Genomic DNA, 19,064 nt, shown 5'->3' with positions numbered 1-19,064 from the left:
CAGAAAAATTATTTCTCTTTTACCTTTACATATTTATTACAAGTACCAAGCAAAGTTTAACAACTGGAAGAACCCATTACAAACTACCAATAGGTATTCATTTGGTGAAATTATTCAAGTCACAAATGCTAAGTAAATAAACGCACTTCAAAATACATGAAGTGTGAAGCAAATATAAAAAAACAGTGGTGTTAAGGGCTGGCCAGTTAGCTCAGTTGGTTAGAGCACACTTTGTAACACCAAGGTCAAGGGTTCAGATCCCCATACCAGCCAGCTGCCAAAAAAAAAAAAAAAAGAAAAAGAAAAAGAACGAATTATTCCTTTAACAAAAACTAACCAATAAGAGAAATACAAGAAAAATGCTGTCATGTCAGATGGAAAAAAAATAAGCCAAATGTATTGCTCATTGGGATTGTTAAACTAAACTCATTAAAAAAAAAAAAAAAAAAAAAAAAAAAAAAAAAAAAAAAAAAAAAAAAAAAAAAAAAAAAAAATAAAAAAAAAAAAAAAAAAAAAGGATTCAAAAAAAAAAAAAAAAAAAAAACTATATAGGTAATTTAGATTTAAAAAATAATAAGTTTTCCAATACTATATACATATATTTTCTACCTATAATAGAAGGAAGGATTTGATGACCAATTATGTGTTGTTGATCTAGGTGCCTATCAGAGCATTTGCACTGAAGGTGTCCTTAGTATGGGCACATAAATGAGCTTCACTGTTACTCAAAGGTGAGAAATCTTATGAACTATTAAGGAAAGGAAAACAATTATACCTGAATAGGGCAAAAAACCAACACTTTAAAATCAAATTTATCTCTGTAATAAGACTGGAATAATCTGCTTCCAAAGAGTTCCTTTGCACTTCAGTAAATCCGGGCAAAAGTTGTACCCTAATGAAAAGGCAAATGTGAAGGTCTCTGATAAGTTGGAATCTTCATAGCAAAAAAAAAAAAAAAGAGAGAGAGAGAGAGAGAGATAGCTACCCTTGTAAAAAAAAAAAAACTCATTTCACAATTAAACTGTTTTAAAAATAAAGATGATAAATGAATAATACATGTTATATGAATAATATGCCAAATTATTGTATTCTGTAGTCACGAGTGCTATTAATACACTTGATTCATGTTACAGAGAAAGAACTGAGACACTTAATTTCACATTTCAGAATTCCTGAGTCTTATCAGAGAAAAACAAGTACTAAAAAAATAAATGAAATAAACCTACCTATAGTAGGGCAAATAATACAAACTTGGGCATTAAGTTAATATCATATTCATACTTTTAAAGCTGAAGACTATGGGAACAAATATGCATGTACTTTAATGGAATTATAAACATGATTTTAAAGCTTGGCTTTTTAAAAAGGCGTTTTGATCAAACAAGGCCACCTGAGTGACATCTTCAATGATGGTAAGCCCACCATTTTAAAGGAATAATATCTTTATTTCAAAGCCTAATTATTAATATAAAAAGGAAAAAAGGTTATTTTAATAAAATGTTTTAGTAAGGTTGCAATGGGACAGCCCTTTGATGAAAGATCTAAGGAGGATAAAGCCAATATAATCAATTAGAACACAAGTTCTAATTTTGAGCCAACACCCACTAAATAATTTCCCTTTTGCTTTGCATATTACACAGTGAAAATAAAAAGGTATCTTAAGAGCACTTCAGTCCCACGATGTAGGATTTAAGCTTGTGTGAATAGGTGTGAATGGCCTTGCAACAAGGTGATGCTTGCAAACTACATTCAACTAAAAGTTAATGTCTGTTTTCTAACAGGTAAGGAAAAGGGAAGCGAAGTGGTCCCACTTAAAACAATAAAACAAAATAAAACACACTGTTTATCCTTTCTGGAAATACTACCAAAGCAAAGAACATACAATAACATTGTACATTTAAAACTGCATAATACTACTCATCTTTACAAGTAGGAAAGATGCATAAAACTATTAACGGACTTTATAAATAAAGACACTAAGTGGAAAGAAATATTTGGGTTATTTCTCTGTTCATAAGTACCCAGAAATAAACAATTAAAAAACACTAAAGTGCAGACCCATAGGCCAATACAGGCATGATAAAGAGGTGCAGCCAAAATTGCATCTATGTTTACACTTACATATCCAGAAAATGATTCTTGCTTTTACAAAATTGTGCAATTTAAAAACTAGTCAGTTTTGTTTGTGCCGTAATACAATTAGAACTTGTTTCTGTCCACTAGTAAAGTGACTGCTAGACCTCGGACAGCACACTAGGCTCTTGACAACCATACGTTTCATTAGAATCATACAATATTAATTCCACCTCCAGAAAATGTTAGGGTCCTCTTGTAGAATGAAGAGCCACTGGTATTTGGTTGAATGCCTTTAACCAGAGAAGTTTTCAGTTCCATTTCGCAAGCTACAATTGCTGCATTCAATTCCACTTGAGCTCGATGAACTACATAAAACATGAGACCTATACTTATAATAATCTGTGAATAAAAATAAAATATTAGGTATCAATATTTAACACGAAAAAAGAGAAATAAATCCAGTAAGTATTTGGCTTAGAAATGCTTCAAACAGGATACTTCTCAAATATGGTAGGTTAAGAGGCTATACATTTTTAAGTAGTTTACACACAGTTACCATTTATTCTTTCCTTTGCTGCTTCTCCAAGAAGTGGAGGGCCAAAGCCTATAGATAACCATTATATGGTATCAGGTAAAAAAACAGTAAACATACATCCCTTTGGGTCTATTTACATGATGTTTGCTTGATACAAGTCAAACTTATTCCTTGTACCAAAAAGCTTCTTTCAAGGAACAAAAAATGTCACAATAGAAGTAACAGCTGGCTAAACTTGGTAGTATAATTGATGTAGTATATCTTTGCACAACTATAAATGTCCATAAGTACTTCTATATCCACTTAAAAAGAAGTACTACCATTTGCAATGAACTATCTGGTACAGACAAAATTAAAAGTATTAAGGATCACTTAAAAAATGAAATGTCAATAAACCTCAAAAGAAATCAACAGGTGATTGTGAACATAAAATTGTACTTAGGGAAAAACAAAAATGTGATGATGATTTAAAAAAAAAAAAAAGCCAGTCAGAGGGATACTAGAAAAAACATCAAACTAAATGTCAGGTTTCTTGTCTTGGTTTAGCCATCCACTTGTGATATGATTTCAGGAAAGTCTTCAGATCAGTAGCAAGATGGGATCTCTCTGTGCTTTCACATTCTACATACAATTCATCATAATGTCTAAGCATTCCACATCTTCTAAATGACTTTTATTCCAAAGTTCATTTGTAAATCAGTTCTTTGGAGTTTGCAGCAAATTTAGCAGTTGTTGCTTAATGTCCCAGCAAGTTTACAAAGGCTGCTCTAACCAAAAGTGACCCTAAAACACGAGGGTACTTCAAAAATTTCAATGAAAACTATGTATTATCTTTTAATTCTATTTTTACACAAACTTTTTGAAGTACCCTTGTACTTCACTGTTGCAGTTAATCCACCCATACTTATAATCTTTATAGGAAAAGTATTTTACATCCAAGTGTTGAAGGTAGCAGGAGTAGGGGTCGTAGAAGCAGAGAATACTGGGGGGTAAGATAGGGAGAAGAACTTAGAACTTGTGCAAGGGGGTGTTACTATTACATGAGTACCCATCACTCAATAAAATTCTAAGTTAAACAGGTATTTTAAAGATGGATCTTTAAATCCTGTAATTGTTCTCTAATATATTCATTCTCTTAAAAGAAGCAAGACATACTTACTGAAAACTCTTAAGTTTGATACTTATCAGTAGAAGGTAACAACATGTGAATAGAGGGAGAAAATGTTAGAGAACTGATTGGGGAGGTGTGTGTGTGAATGAGATGCTAAATGCTTGTCTAAAACATACCAAATTTGAGGTGCCTATTATACATCCAAAACAGTTCAGTGAATGGGTTTGAAGCTATGGAAAGAAAGCTGTGGTAATGATGCATACCAGGGGGTAGGAGGGATGTGGTTTGGAGACAAACAAATGTATTTGCAGCCACCACAGTAACTGGATTTGCAAAGAAAAAAGTTTTCAGAGACTAAAGAGCACAGGCTAGCATCTTCTGAAATACTGATTTAAGGGGTAAAAGGAAGATGACAAGCATAAGCCAGGCAAGTGGGAAAAAAATCACGATAGTGATATCAAAGAAACTAAGGGAAGGAAGTGTTTTACTAATAAAGGCATGATGATAATCTTAGGCTGCTAAGAGGTCAAGCTAGATGAGAACTACTGGAAAGTGCATCTGATATAAACAAGCAAGGTTAGTGGTGACCTTAAAAAGAGCAGCTTGAGGGAAGGATGTGGCAAAGCCACAGACATTTCAGACTCAGTGAAAAATTTTTTCAGCCTCCCAGCAAGAGTGAACTGGCTACATCTTTACCTGGGATTTTCCCCAGGCTTCCCTTCTGGACCCCAGAGTCTGACAATTTGGGATAGCCCTCCCCTAACACACCCTCACCCTCTTCCTTAGCCTAGTGCAGTGTTTTTAAAAAAAGGATAAAAAATGAAAAATGGAAGTGTAGACAACTGTTTTAAGTTCTCCTACTAAAATGACATGAAAGAATCAAACACAGGCAGGACAAGCCTCTCACACAGAAAGACAGGTGTCTCTTCCTCTGTTAACTGGAAAGCAGGCCAAGAGTATGAGCAGGAACACAAGAAGGTTCATAGATTTCTCAGATGGAAACTGAGGGGTTTCCCATTTGAAATCATCTGATTCTTCTGTCCTTTATTTCTAGGTAATAGCAGAGCAGTAAGAAGACAAAAAAAAAACCGGCTGGGATGTGGGGTAGTGTTGAGAAACCAGTGAAAGTTTGCAACAATGAACTAAATATCACCAATCTGCTTGGGTGTATAATCTCCCCCCAAAACAGGTGCAAAGATAAACTCGGCCTTAAACTCAGCCTTATCCAGGATTGGGGTTTTGACTGTTGGGTATATAGAAAAATATAGGGCATGAAAAAAAGTTAACTAAATAGACCAACGGAATCTAAGTTAGATTTTAGTACAAGAAATAGTTGTGGTTTCTTCCGAATACATATTTTGTATTGCTTTAATTTTATTGACACTGGATTCTCTTTAGACTGATGGCTATAAAGCTCAGAGGCAAATTTGCAGCTCGCTTCTAGCAGATGAGAGGAAACTCATGAATACTCTACTAACTTTAACCTAAGTCTCATCTTTTTTTCTATGCTAATTTTCCCCTTCAAGATGACTTCTATCACCCTTCTTATTCTTGTGTATATATTTTGTAAGCTGCAAACACTTCCTAAAACAAATTAAGCTACACCACCAATAATTCAAACCAAAGTATAAATATGTCTTCACTTTTTTTTTTTTTTCCCTTCATAAAAGCCTAGGTTTAAGAATATGTGCTTCCCTCTCCCCTGCCTCCCTCTGGTCTTGTATCCTAAGCTTAAATTTGCCAGCTCAAAGGGGTAAGAAATCACTGGATAAAAGATCTATAGTTTAAGAAAAACCATAAACTCCAATAAATATAGTTGAATAACTTACTAAGATGCATAAAAATATCAAGTTTCAAAAAGTGAAAATCTGTAAGCTCCTGATAGAGAAATTCTAATTACTCAAACATAATGTCAAAGGAAAAAGAGATGTTTCAAATAGATTACTCATTTTCAGGAAACTAAAAAAAGCATAAAATATGCTTAAATTTATACTAAAAAAATCTGAGAATGCAGTGTACATCAGCATCTTACAATACCTTAGGATGATCATAAATATTATTACATATATTATACTATAGATATAATGCATAAAAAGTTTAACATTTTGTGATTAGCATGCTATATTAATACAAATAAACCAACTATAACAAAAACTCTAAACCTAGATTCAGGTTACATAAAAAAATATAGCTCTGGAAAACAATTAGAAGAGAAAAATAAAAACTGACTCCCTAAATGTCAAAAATATTACGAAATTTTCTTAAAACAAGCCCTTTTATTGACAAGTTTTATTTAAGCAATACTCCAATGCAAATATTCCTGGACTTACTTAATGTTTCCTGTATACAATTTAAAGGCCCTGAATAAATTTGTCTACATAGCAGTATTTTCCTCTTTTATCAGCCTTTATATGAAATTATATGTGCCCCAAACTATATTACAATTTGCCACATAATAATAATCCATCACACAAATCTTATTTGGATTTGTAATGGAAAGCTTTAGAAATTTTTTATAAGGCAACACTTTTTAAAACAAATTTTTTGTTCTACTGTACTAAAAAGATATTTATATTGCCAGTAAAACTAATGCTCTAAAAAATACAAATAGAAGTGTTTCAATAATTTGAAGATAAAGATAAAAACTCAACTCCACCAAATCTCACTAAAATTATCTTCAGAAACATAGTATATTCACTTCACACAAAGTCAAAATACAGTATTTGATTTGTGAAGACTGAAAATAACCACTGCAAAGAAAACCCTATTTTGTCATTCCTTTTTTTTTTTTGCCTATTTAAGAGAATTTTCAGTATCAATCCAGTTCTACACATTTCCATATATCCACACAATTAAAAAAAATTTGATGTGAAAATATAAAGTAGTATTGAAAGAACAAGAAAAGATATAAAAAGGAAAATTCTTTTTCAATGACCTCTGTTAGGTTTCAATCAGCAATGCAATACAAAAAGAAAAAAAAGAGATAAAAAGAAACAACCCTTGGCTTTAAACTCACCTGTAAACAAAAAACAAAATATCCACTAACACTCTGTTCTGCAATGACATCTTCCATTGTCCGCAGGGTGGTACCTAAGTAAGAGTTCAGAAGCTGGGTAGGAAGAAGTCCAACCGAAGATGCCATCAGATAGTTGGGTAATGAGAGATCAGTAATCTAGAAGGGTAGATTAAAGGGAATGATTCATTACCAAGTAAAATTTCAACTCAAAGGAAAAATGTGTGTATAAGTCTTGCTAGTGGTTTTCCTTGGGAGTGGAGAGAACTGAAATACTTTACAAAGCATTCTGACTCTTAAAAATGATTATAAAGGGAATACATGCAGAATACAGATTTAAAATGAAATAAAAGTTTAAAGAAAATTTTAGTATTCTATTATTCTACCACTGAAAGATAACATTTGTGACTAGTTTTTCTTTCATGTAAACAGAATCCATACACAGATCACTTTGTAAAAACAGGTAAGTCTTCCTTGTGACATTATTCTTCATAACCATTCTTAAATGTCAGTATGGTCACTGGGCTTTGACACCAGATAACCCTAGAATGCATTCCGGTGCTGAGAACTTAATGAGCTACTCTGTCACTCAGTATCAGTTCTTTCATCTGTAAAATGAAAAGAACCACCACCTTACATAGTTATTGGGGTCAGAAATACCTGTAATATACCAAGGAAATGCCCAGCATATAAACTGACCTCAAAAAAGTTAGAAATTATTATGTAATTATACTGCCACTGTGGGATACAGCACAATTTAACCACTCCTGCTGTAGAACATTTACATTGCCTCCTTATTTCTTTGTGTATATGTAATTATTCAATTATTTTTTGCTATTATTAAAAAACAAAACTATGACAAAAAACTTTGTATATTAACCCGGGTGGTAGGCAGCATCTAAAATATTCCCAATGACCCCATCTGCTTGTATTCATGACCTTGTCTGACCCTTTCCCCTAGAGTGTGTGCTGGACCTAGTGCTTACTTCTAGCAAACAGTAACATCTCAGCAAAAGTGACGAGATGTTACTTCCAAGATTAGGTTACAAAAATAGGACTTCCATCTCTTCCTCAAGCAGGCAAGCTGCGATGCAGTAAGTAGCTCTATGGAGAGGTCCATGTGGTAAGGAACTAATGCCTTCAGCCAAGAGCTAGCGAAGACCTGAGGCCTGCCAACAGCCACACAGGAAAGAGTGAGCCTGGAAGCGAAGTCTCTTCCAGTCAAGCCTTGAGATGACTGCAGCATTGTGAGAGAGCCCGAGTCATAGGCACCCAGGTAAGTTTCACAGGGACTCCTGATCTACAGAAATAGTGAAACAGTACATGTTTGTCTTAGGCTAAGTTTTGAAGGGATCTGTTATACAGCAATAAATGACGGATGATGTGTATCTCAGTTACTTTAGGATAGATCATTAGGAGTGGAATCACTGGCTCAAACAGTAAAAATTGCTTATTTTCCCAAAATGTTCACACTAATTTACACATCTGTAATACATGTGAATCCATTTTATCATACTGTTCTCAACTTCAAATATTAAATTTTAATCTTTCCTAGTTTGATAGGAGTAAAAATAATGTTTTGTCATTATTTAAGAAGTACTATTTTAATTTATATGGAGACTAGTTTTCTATAGATTTTTCTTTTGCATTTCTTTATGGCTTTATTCACATTTGCCCTTTTTATTGGAATGTTAAGTGTTTTTCCTATTTATTCATAAGAGCTCTTTACATATATATAAAGGACAACCTTTTGTCAGGACAACCTTTTGTCTATTACAAGTGGCTTATATTCTCCCCTAAGGCATCCCAAGGTGATGCCTTAGGGGAAAATATATATGCCACATATAATTTTATGTTTTGACATACAAATGTTTCTATATTTTTTTGTAATCAATTATCGATCTTTTCCTCTGATTTTTCTATTGTTTTTATCTTTGAAAGTCTTTTTAGACTCTAATGTTAGTTTTTACCAATATATTTTTTTCTGATTATGTTTTCCTTTTTAGTATTTGTCCCTTAGCCTTTCTGGAGTTTATTCAGATTAAAGGTGAGAATATAGCCTTATTCCTCTCTTTTTCCAACAGCCAGTTTTCCTAGTAATACATATTAATCAATGACTTCTTCACTGACTTGTGATGTTTACATCATTATAAATGAAGTTATTGTATACGAAAGGGTGTGTATGGGGCTCTAATTCATATCTCAAACCTTGCACTGAGGCCAAATCATAATAAAGACTATCAGTTAATATCTAGCAAAAAATTTCCCATTCCCTTAAAACCTCTTCTTACTCCTCTTTTTTAAATTGCCATAACTATTCTCACCTATTTATTCTTACAGATCACTCAAGAAAGAAAAAAAAAAAACAGTAAATTCTATATTAGGATTTAGATAAATTTGCAAATCTGATAGAGCTGAAAATCTCTACAATATTCACTATTCTTATCTAGAAATGTTTCTATAATTACCCCAAATCTTCTTTTACACCTCTTACTAAAGTTTGGTAGTTTTATTTACATATACTATGCATTTCTTATTAGTTTATTTCCAAGCATTTCATATTATTGTTATCACTGCTATTAATTTTGAGAATAACTTTTTCATATCCTCATTTGGGTATTACTGGTATGTAAGAAAGCTATTTAACACTTCACTGAACTTTTTTACTAACTTTAAGATCTGGTATTTTAATCAGCTCTGTTACTCTATAATTACAATCTGACCTAATAATCATGTAAATCATATTTTCCATAAAGCTACATTCATCTCTACTCACAAATGATGAACTGGAGATGCACCACTGCTGGTTTGGAGAGAATACTGCAGCAACTGGTTTTTAACAATTTTCCTTATCAATTGATTCCTGACTCAGTAACTACCCATTCAGGATGCTCTGATGGGTGCTTAAAAGAGAAAGTAACACACAACACCTACCCTCCAAGGATTTACACACTAACAAGCGCACACCAACTACTTTAGAAACAGGCAGAAAGGGAGCCTTAAGAAGGACTATGTGCAGAGCATTAAAGAAGGATTAAAATTAGTTGTAGGAGTAGGAACCAAAGGGCAACTTTGTGGAAAAAGAGGCATTTAAAATGGACACTGAAAGCTACATGTGATTTGGCAGGCAAAGACAGGTGTGATGAGGAAGGTAGGTGTTCCAGGAAGAGAATGAATAAGGACAATGTGGCAGGGAAAGTACAGGATGTATTACTGAATTTGGAAGTAAAGTTTGGATTGTTTATAGGACACATGCAAGGGAATCCGGTAAAATAAAGACAGGAAAAGTAGCTGGGGTGATTTTTGTTAGGGGCCTTGGATGAAAGAGGATGGAGCCTGTACTCAGAGGAAAAAATTACTGGGGAGTCTAGTGAAGGAATGGTATAAAAGGAACTAAGCCTGAGGAAGGTTCCTCTGTCAGTTTAGTGCACTTACAAGAGCAGAGAACTTTCTTTAGAATAAACATGTTAAACATAAAAAGTGAGTTAATATGACAAAATGAACCATAAAAATTACTACATTGTAGTAATTTTTCATAAACATCACATATTATGAATCTTTAAAATAAATATTCAAGTTATAAAATGTCAGAATACAAAGTCAGTCCATAGACTTTGAATGTAATGAAGTTTCTCTAAAGAGAACACATAATTAACATTTACAGACAATATCAATAATATCTGAATAAATCTGAATAAACCTGAAACAATTCACTCACTCAACTCTTTAACACGACTATTGTTCAGTGCATAAATCGAAGTTTATCAAACCTTTCATGACTGATGGGAGTTTGGATGTGTTGTCCCCTCCAAAACTCGTGTGGAAATTCAATCTCCAATGTGGCAGTGTTGGAAACTGATTGAGTCATGGGGGCGGATCCCTCATGAATGGATTAATGCTCTCCCTGAGGGAGGAGGGATTAATGAGTGAGTTCTCGCTCTATTAGTTCCCACAAGAGCTCGTTGCTTAAAAAGACCCTTGCACCTTTTCTCTCTCTCTTGCTTCCTCTCTCGCCATGTGATCTGCTTGTACCTGCCGGTTGCCTGCCACTTTCTGCCATGAGTAGAAGCCTGAGGCCCATGCCAGATGCAGCTGTCCCAGAATCGTAAGCCAAATAAACCTCTTTCCTTTATAAATTACCCAGTCTCAGGTGTTTCTGTTATAGCAACACAAAACAGACTAAAACAATGACCAAACCTCATCTTAGAGAAAAAGTGTTTTTATATATATTCCCTTTCTGAAAAGCTGAGTATATAAAGAAGTAAAAAAATTTTATTCTAGTTAATCATGGGAAACAGTTTTGCTGGAGTGTTCAATCATTTAACCAATGGAGTAACACAATAACATACACACAGTTTTTAAACTATTAATAACTTTATTAAAGATAAACAGGTACCAAATTATTTTAATATTACATTTCCTATAGGCCAAAACCTACTCAGAATCTCCATCTGGCTCCAGTTTTCGACAAACACAATTTAGAATACTTGTTCCCACAAAGAGACCCACCCAAACACCTTTCTCCAGTAAGCCTTCACCCACCAAATTTTTAAAAATATTCCTCCTTGTTCTACTTTCCAGAATGACACTAAACATGAGCCTTGAGCAATCCCACTAGAATTCCTGTCTACAGTACTCTGGGATTCTGGCTCAGGAGTTGTCTTACAAATCCAAAGAACCCCTAGAAACCTCAACCTCGGATATCAGTGTTTCCCTGTTGGGTAGTTTCTATGATCAGATATACTTCAGTGAGTTTCAGGGATGACCAACACCACCTAATCGCCATATTCTCGTGCTTTTAAAACCTTAGAAGCACTATAAAATTATATTTACTCTTATTCCCAGAGGTACTGTGATTTACTTAAAAATGCAATTCACTTATCTGGGTCAGTAGGGGTTAATGTGGAACACTGCATCACCAACATACCAAACAGATCCTGAAAACAAAAGGGGTGGGGGAGAAGAAAGAAAAAAAAACCTTAATTCTGAGGCACAAAAGCTGATTTGCTTCTGAACTGGGGCATTTTTGGAGCTGACAAGAAGAGAGCCTCAATCTTCAGATCCATGGCTGGGAGGCTCACGGAGCCTGGGGCCTGCTGTCCTCTCACTGGTGTCTTCTCATGCACAGCACAAATCACGGCTCCACGGGCAACCCCACCCCAGCTCCTCCACTTTCTAAGTTTACAGCTGCTTATACAATGGCTTACATGCTTTAACCCACTAAGAAACTTCATCATTTCTACATATATCTTGACATAGATGTAATGAATATAAAAGGTGGTATGTGTTTGGAACCTCCAATTTCACCTGGAGCTCTGTGAATCTGATATTAGTTTTGGCAAACTATACCTTCCTATATAGGCATGTTACTTGGTTTATATTACTTGGGATGCCATTTATTGACAGAGTTACTATTCAGGTATTATATAAATCCCAATTAAATACATATTTAATAATATCATATAGAAAAAAATCATGAATCCCTACAATGATTTTTAAGAAAGGAACAGTAAAAAGAAGTTAAAATGACTACAGTTTGATATTTTCATCTAATTATTATTTATTAATAAAATTATGTATTTTATTTTATATATACCCCCAAAATACTTACTGTTAATATTTCAGAAAAGTTGGGAAAGAGGGAGAAAGAGTGGCAACTCAGGAAAAACAATTTTAACCTTGTTTAAGAAAAAAACATGTACTGCCCCTTCCCTTCCTTCCCAAAATACCTCTTCACTTCTTTCTGTTTTCCCAATCTCAGCTGCCTTAGCCGGAAACCAGCCACAGGGGTCATTCCTCATTCCTCACATCCAATTATCTACTGCACCTTCTAAACATCTAAGGAATCCATCGTCTTGTCCTACTCCTATTCAGCTTCCTCCTCTCCAGTCTTGACACCCAGACTACTACCCACTCACCACCTATGCTAAACACTGCAAAAATCTTTTTAAAATGCAAACCTAATTCTGCTTAAACTCTCTCCTACTGCCATCAGAATGAGGGTCAGGTTCTTCAGCGTGCAGAGTGCTTCATGATCTGGCTTCTGACTGTCTCATGCTTCATGTGACACTGGTCCAGCCAATTCAAAATTCTCTCAGTTCCGGGCCGGCCCAGTGGTGCACTGCTACAGTGCGCCGCTTAGGAGCACGGCGGCGCTCCCGCCGAGGGTTCGGATCCCACATACAGACCGGTTCCCGCTCACTGGCTGAGCGAGGTGCGGGTGTGACACTGAGGGTTGCGATTCCGTTGCCAGTCCCGGTCCGGTACGGGCGCGACACTGAGGGTTGCGATCCGTTGCCGGACACAAAAAAAGACAAAAAGGAAAAAAAAAAAATTCTCTCAGTTCCTAGAATACTCCTTTTCCCTCTGGGTCTTTGTTCATTGTTCCTTCTGGCAAGGACATCCTTCTTCCCCCTCCTTTTACTTGGGCAACTCCTAAACTGTCAGTCATCTAGGAAACCTTCCCTGACACCCCAAGTCTGAGTAGGAAGAGCTTTCCAGTGTGCTAACAGAATACTATACCTCCCCGTCCCTCCACACTGGAGAGCAACAGAAGGTTTCACCAGGTTTGCTCCTCACCCTTTCCTCACACTACAAATTCCGTGAGGGAAGAGATTCATCTGTCTTATTCTTCATTGTGTCCCTAGACCTTAGCACAATGCCTACTATACATTATGTGCTAAATACATGTTGATTGGAGGTTGAATGTATCAGCACCAAAACTTTTGTTTATATGAGTAAATGCAGAGACCAATAATAGCTGCCAGTTTATAAACAGGTTGGGATGCAAGGTCTATTTGTATTTGGCTGTTTGGAAATTAAGAACACCCCCCCGCCAAAAAAAAAAAACCACATAAAAATGTTATAAATGGAAATTAACTCGTTATCAGCCAAATTTACACTGTGATATACCTAGAATGTTATTTCTCCACTGCACTGCTAGCACCTTGAGGAGGGACTTTGCTTTATTCACTGCTCTATCTCCAGCATCTAGAACAGCCATGGGCACACAGTAGGCACGTACCAGTTATTTGTTGAATGAATACTGAATGGATACTAAAAGTATTTCCAGTAACCATTGAGGTGAACCTAATGTCAAGGTTAAGACCCTCTGATTAAGCAACATCCCTGAGAGTACTGGGAAAAGTCTTGCTACTGGAAAGAGAACAATGTAGGGTTCTGAGAGATCCCATTCTAACAGCTGGAGAGGGCTTCAGGGTAAAGAGGCTTCTACTGACAGAAATGGTTTGGTCAGACAGATATGGTATCTGTCTACAATGCAGAAGCCATCTTTACATATAAAAACTTTTTCATTAGTTCAACACCTCAATTCAGGAACTGCTTTTAATGGTTCCCAAATATTTTGGGCGTCACCAATCCATTTGAGGATCTGGCTAAAATACACACACACACACACACACACACACACACACACCACACACACACACACACACACACACACACACTTCTCCCCAGAAGAAAAATGCACATCATATTGCATATAATTTCTGAAACATAAGTTGAAAAGCTCTTCTTTATACTCTGACAAATTGTAGGTTTATTATTTTTACTTCTTCAACAAAAATTTATCAAAAGCCTTCTATATCTAAGGCTCAGCTTTAAGCAGGAATAAAAAAGATCCAAAGATAGAAAACTATAGCTATGTCGTCATTAAAAGTCATGTTGTAGTATATATAATGAAAAAAATGTTTATAATATGATGGAAAGGACACAAAAACCATTTACAACATTAACCCACAATGTTATCTAGAAAAGTACTATCAATAAATGCAAAGACTGGAAAAATTAACACTAAAATGTTAATTTTTTTCTTCATAATTGCTATACAAAGTTTTTGCGATGAACACTTATTTTGTAGACAGAAAAATATTGTCAAAATAAGTTTTAATAAGATCTCTACTTTTAAAGAAATTTATTTAATTTTTTTTATCTAGGAAGGGGTAATAGGACATACTGTATATACATATGACAAAACAGTAGAGATATAGATATGTTAATTGTAAGTCTATAAATGACACATAAAAACTACAGAATCTAATGAGATAACTAAGGAGGCACAGAGGGGAAAACAGGAAATAATGGCAACTGTGTTCAGCGGTATTCAGAGGTCTAAGGATGCGGGCTAAGATGACATTACATTTATCAACTTGGTCATCCTATCTGAGCCTTTAGTTTGACTCCAAGCTCCTTCAAAGCACAGACTATGTCTGGTCCTTCTATTCTTCCTGAACTGTACCACTGGCAGTGAATCAGTATACCTTGATAAGAAGAAATAATCTTAGATACACTGGTACAGTTGATTGATAAGTATTATGACCCATCATCTTTACCTGAAACTATGGCTATATCTATAGCACAGAATAAGAATTTAAGAAGATGAGAAATATTTTTATACAACATACTATCACTAAACTCTTAAAAAATAAAAGGAAATGTTAAATTGTTGCTCAGAACATTTGCCTTTTTAAAAGCAAACTCTGAGACCTTATCTAACCCCTTTCATTTTACCAATAAAAAAACTGGAAGCCAGAACCATTACATTACTTCTCCACGGCTACACGGGAACTGAGACAGAACCAAAAGTCACCATAGAGTCCACAGGCTAAGACTTTACCGTATTTATAGCCTTAGAGTTATTTGCCAAAGACTTTTATTTAATTGTATTACATTTCAGTTCAACTGTGAACTAAATTACTAAAGGTAACTTTCCTTCTTCTTGATAATTCAATGCAAACCCTAAGAAAATTTATTTGAGAATAATTATATCTGCTTTAAATTATAATGACATCCCTTGCTGTCATTATTTCAGTCAGTACCACTTTTTTTTTAGCTCCCTGCCCCTCCCCAAAACAAACAAAAACATCTTTCTGTGGTTGCTTCCAGCCCACTGTGGGCTCATACAAATAACCAAAGTAATTAACAGTTAGGCAACATACAATTCTTTAAAATGATTCAACTGAGAAGTAAGCCACAGTGATGGATAAGGCTTTGCATTTTTAAATCTACTCATTTCTACTTTGTTTGCATTGTACACACAGTACTCATATATTATTTTTATTTAAAAAAATGTTTTTTTGTTGTTAAATAAAAAGGTATATAACATATATGTGAGAACTTAACGATCTCTTCTTAGTTACAGGAGCTCAGGCTTGCTGGTTATTTTGTTGCAGTAATCATAATGCAATAGTACCCAAACTCTTTCCATAAGGTACCAGGTAGTAAATATTTTAGGCTTTGCAGGCAGTAAGGTATGTCCCAACTATTCAGCTTTGCCATTTTAGGTTTTAAAAAAGCCACAAACGGCATACATGAATTAGTGCAGCTATACTCCAATAACACTATTTACAGATGCTGAAATCTGAATTTCATATAATCCTTATGTACATGAAATGTTCTTCTTTTGATATTTTTTCCAACCATTTAAAAATGAAAAAAACATTCTCAGCTTGTGTGCCATACAAAATTGGGCTAGAGTTTGCTGATGCCCACTCTAACATACTGGATGTTATCTCTAATTCTACTGTGTGGAAACGTGCACAGTGCCTGACGCATGGGAGGTCCTTCATAATGTTCGATGTGCAAGGCACTCTAGGAATAACTGTTCTACACAACTGGAGCCAGAGGTCTCTGGGAAACCTAGCTCTTCTCGAACCAACCTAATTCCTTGGTAAAGTTAATGACTTTAACCACTTACTGTGATCTTAGGCAAGTTACTTCACCACTTTGTGTCTCAACTGCCTCAGCTATAAGATGAGGATTAGGTTTACATGAGCACTAAATAAGTAATGTGTCCATGGTAGAACAGTGCCTGCAAATTTAAAAAAAAAAAAGTCTCTGCTTCAATGTCCTCATTTTGGAATGCAGAAGATGGAGAGAAAGAAATAGTAAAAAACGAGCAAACTATGAGGGTAATTCAAAAAGTTCATGGGAAGATTTACATTATCTTTTAATTCTACTTTTTCCATGAACTTTTTGTAGTACCCTCATATATATCTTATCACAGCTTTGCAGCAGGTATTATCAAACACATTACACAACAGAAAGTACGGCTCAAAAGAGTAACTATAACTAGCTCAAGGTATCCCCATAAATGTTAGAACCAAGTCTCATTTCAAGTTTGTGACATTTGTCCTCATACAACTCTGCCTCTTAGTCATTAACACCTGCTCTAAAGACTACTGTGATAATTAAGGAATAACATATATATAAATTTGTTCTGCAAATTGTTAAGTGGTATACAACATATGAATAAGAGGATTTTTCACGTTATGCTTTATGTTTTTATTTTAGGTTTCCAAGATGTCAGGATGACTGAAAACAAAATTTCCCATGCGTACTTGTTTCGAAGAAGGAACCTACCAGAGTCTGTAAGTTTTTCTTTGACCAAAGAAAAAAGAGACAGAGAATGATTTTTAGGATCTCCTGTAGGGCAACCTAACATCAGCACCAGACCCCTGTGGTAGTTGCAAGCACCACCATGACTACTGATACCTGTAACAACCAATTATCATGTAATATTTGGGGATCAAAAATAACATTTTACAGGAGGTAACTTTAAACTGTAGGTCTCCAGGGCGGCATCACACAGCGAACCTTACAAGGATGCTTTAATGCTTACTAATGCTTTAATGCTTACAGTGTTATTCTTGTAAATGCTTTCAATTTACAACTTCGTCAACAAGCTTCTTCTAGATGGCTTTACTCTTTTAGAATTCCACGGCCTTCCACACCTGCACCAACAGTCCTTTCTTGTCCATCCAGAGTTTCTTTTTCCTCAAGTTTGAAGGCTACGGACAGGATTTCATTTGTTATACTTAAATCAGAAATATCATGTCTACCTGTTAGAGTGCTGAGGATGAAATAAGTTAACACATCAAAAGGCACATAATTACTGTGGAATGGCAAGAGGGAGACTGCAGAGGTAAGCCCAACAGGGTTTGGAATTTATCCTGAGGGGAAAAGAAAACCCATTTGGGGATTTCATACAGGGGAGTACCAAGATCACATTTGCATTTTACATCTTTCTGGATAAAGCAAAGATGGAAAAGCCTAGATCTGGAGGCAGGAAGAATGGCTGGGAATTAGAGATGCTTGGACCAGGGTAGTGGCAGTGGACTAGAAAAGTATTTAGGAGGCAGAATCCTTAGGACTTAGCCAATGATCAGACATGGAGGATGAGAGAGAGTAGGTGGTCAGGTGTAGAAGTCATTAAGACTGCTACCTAATGCTCCACTTCTCTCCTTCCTGGCACACCCATCACCCCTTCAAAGTTAGTTGTGACCATGTAATTTGTGCAGGCCAGTAAAAATTGAGATTACCTCCAGGTGGAAGCTTTACAAGCCAGTGTGCAATTCACCATGTCACAATAATCAAGTTCAAGATGGTGGCTTTGTCAGCCTGGATGTCAGAGTAAAAATGAAGATAAATCAAGAGGGCCCCCCTTCCCGTTTTACAAACCAAGTTTGACCTGGACTTGTGTCAAACATAATAAATAAACCTTTGCTTTTTAACCAAGATTTGGAGGTTGTTACTGTGGCATAATATAGCCTATCCTGACTGACCCAGTAAGAAAGCAATAATGGTCACCCTAGATATATGTCCAGATAAGAACAGTACTTATAATACACACACCAACTACCCATCTTAAAGGGCAGCAAGACCTGTAGACTCAAGATTACATTAAAAACATTAATTAAAAAAGAAAAAAGCTTTACCCTACTTTCAAGTGGAAATGATGGATGCATTTTTAAAAAAAGAAAAAATTTATATACATACTTGAAAAATATTTTGTATGGCTTAAGAATTAATACTATAAAGTATTACATACGCTTAGTTTCAAAAGTGGAGACTCAGCTTGTTTATCCCTTTTTAGCACACTCGGGAGAAGGAAAGAATCATGGTTAAGGACATATAAACAGCAAGAGAAAGAACCTTTCCTTTCTTCCATATGTTCACCTTTTACAATCAGTTCCTGCCACTTAAATATCATTCCCTTCACCACAAATAATAATAGCTAACAATTCATTGAGAAATGACTATGTGCCAGGCAAAATACTTAGTGCCTTCGCTGCAAGAGCTTATTTAACCCTCATAATTCTACCCATTTTACAGATGAGGAAACATGGAGAAGGCCAAACAGAATAAACTAAGCAAAGACTGTCTATTTCCAAAGCCTGTGCTTCTTATAACCACCATACCTAACCTCCTCTTTGAGGTAAGACCAGATAAATTTATTTAATCATGGGCATTGAGAAAATGAGTTTTAACTGGAATTTAAAAAAAAAAAAAGGGGGGGGGGGGCGGGCCGG

At 35.3% G+C, this 19,064-nt stretch overlaps 1 protein-coding gene across 1 annotated transcript in view; it reads right to left on the bottom strand.

The window, feature by feature from the left end:
• Window positions 1-971: 971 nt before the first annotated feature.
• Window positions 972-19,064, bottom strand: part of TMEM64 (transmembrane protein 64) — a gene marked incomplete at its 5' end in the record, with an annotated part of 22,521 nt that continues 4,428 nt past the window's right edge. Inside the window, 2 exons of the mRNA XM_008583475.1 lie at window positions 972-2,475; window positions 6,739-6,894. Coding sequence (XP_008581697.1) covers window positions 2,287-2,475; window positions 6,739-6,894 — 345 coding nt within the window. The remainder of the gene's footprint in view (window positions 2,476-6,738; window positions 6,895-19,064) is intronic.

The sequence above is a fragment of the Galeopterus variegatus genome, unplaced genomic scaffold (assembly GCF_000696425.1).
Source record: "Galeopterus variegatus unplaced genomic scaffold, G_variegatus-3.0.2 Scaffold2924, whole genome shotgun sequence".
Classification (NCBI taxonomy): domain Eukaryota; kingdom Metazoa; phylum Chordata; class Mammalia; order Dermoptera; family Cynocephalidae; genus Galeopterus; species Galeopterus variegatus.
This window is presented reverse-complemented; position numbering and strand designations above follow the sequence as displayed.